Below are 1,696 nucleotides of genomic sequence, written 5' to 3' on the forward strand. Positions count from 1 at the left end.
ATATATAGTAAGGTGTTATAGCAACCACGGTAGGCACAATTACTAATCTAACTCCCTTATGTAACTCCCACAACTCAGAACTTTCCGTGAAGGTGATGGAGCAAGGACAAAGGAACATCACCTTGAGTGTTAATCAGGCAAAGATGCTGCTCAACTTGGATGCGGTGCAGGAATCTGGTACTCAGGTAATGGCTAAGATGAAAATAAGGTTACAGAGGCTTCACAGTGGAACCAGATAACCAACAATGTGACAAATAGAGCAGCTGTCCCCATACTTTTTGGCAATAGAGACCGGAGCTCCTATGAGAATCTAATGCCTGACGATATGAGGTGGAGCTGAGGCAGTGATGCTAGCGCTGGGTAGCAGAGGCAAATACAGATTGCTTGCCCACTGTTCACCTTTTTCTGTGCAGCCCAGTTCCTAACAGGGCACAGACTGGTACCTATGGGTTAGGGACCCCTGAAAGAGAGAATTAAAGTTTAAAGAGAAGTGTGCCCTATGGTGAGGCCATAAGAAAATAGTCTACCTGACAAAGAAAGAGTCCTGTGCAGCCCTCCAAGATGTCAATCTTGGTCTTGTCCTACAGGCCCTTCTGTGGTGAGCCTTGTCTCCACTCCAGGGATTGGCAAGTTGATGGCTGAGGCCCCCCTGGTCCTGGACACTGAGGAACAGGCAGTGCTGCATGAGACACACAAGGGCTTGCTGCATGAAGTCTCCCCCATCCTCCTCTCTGATGTTGTCTCTGTCGTTGTGAGCAATAATGACCCTCAGAACCTCAGCTCCTCAGTCACCTTCATCTTCCAGCATGTAAGTCCTAGTGGGATGAGGCTGTGGGTATAAAAAAAAGACTGAGTCCTGGGCATAGCCTTGGGGGTCAGGGGATTCCCCCAGGAGAGCATTAGCTCTCCAAGAAAGCTTTCACAAGCTATTTTTGGGACAGCATTTCTGAATACCCAGAACCACCAGTTCACATCTCTGTTCCTACAGTCAGTGACCCCTGAGCCAAAGCAGAAGGCGTTCTGTGTCTTCTGGGAGCACGGCCAGAATAGAAGTGGTTACTGGTCCACCAAAGGCTGCTGGGTGGTGGGCACCAGAGACACCAGCACCACCTGCCAATGCACCCACCTCAGCAGTTTTGCCGTCCTCATGGCCCACTACGATGTGCAGGTGAGAGCCCTGAGAGGGCTGCATTCAGTGTCCATTGCTGTGTAACAAATTCTCACAGGCGTGACACCTTAAAAAATAAATACTAATTTGTTGTCTCACGTTTTCTTCGGGTCAGCAATCTGGCATGGTGTAGCGGAATTGTCCGCTCAGGGTCTCACAAGGCTGAAAAGACTGTATCAACCAGGGCTACAATCTCACCTGAGGCTTTGTGTCCTACTCTAAGCTCCCTGGTTGCTGGCAGAATTCAGTTCCTTATGGTTGTAGGACTGATTTCCAACTTTCTTGCCTACTGGCAGCAGGGGCTACCTGCATTCTTTCTTGTATGGTCCTCTATGAGAAGATGTTCCTATCTGGAGGACAGCAGGAGTTCCCTCACTTCAAAACTCTCTCACGCTTTGAGTCTTCTTCTCAAGAGCCTAGATCATTTAAGGCCTCATCAGATTGAGTCTGACTCACCCAGGATAAACTCCCTCTCTTGAAGTGAGTTGATATGAGACTTGAATTCCACCTGCAAAATGCTTTTACAGC

General features: G+C 48.6%; 1 protein-coding gene across 1 annotated transcript in view; it reads left to right on the plus strand.

The window, feature by feature from the left end:
* The window catches only part of LOC105309818 (adhesion G protein-coupled receptor E2-like), a 14,856-nt gene extending 13,622 nt beyond the window's left edge, over window positions 1–1,234 (plus strand). Inside the window, exons 6-8 of the mRNA XM_023526429.1 lie at window positions 79–177; window positions 588–808; window positions 989–1,234. Of these exons, the coding sequence (XP_023382197.1) occupies window positions 79–177; window positions 588–808; window positions 989–1,213 (545 nt within the window). The 3' untranslated portion in view covers window positions 1,214–1,234. The remainder of the gene's footprint in view (window positions 1–78; window positions 178–587; window positions 809–988) is intronic.
* The last annotated feature ends 462 nt before the right edge of the window (window positions 1,235–1,696 follow it).

The sequence above is a fragment of the Pteropus vampyrus genome, unplaced genomic scaffold (assembly GCF_000151845.1).
Source record: "Pteropus vampyrus isolate Shadow unplaced genomic scaffold, Pvam_2.0 Scaffold866, whole genome shotgun sequence".
Taxonomy (NCBI): Eukaryota; Metazoa; Chordata; class Mammalia; order Chiroptera; family Pteropodidae; genus Pteropus; species Pteropus vampyrus.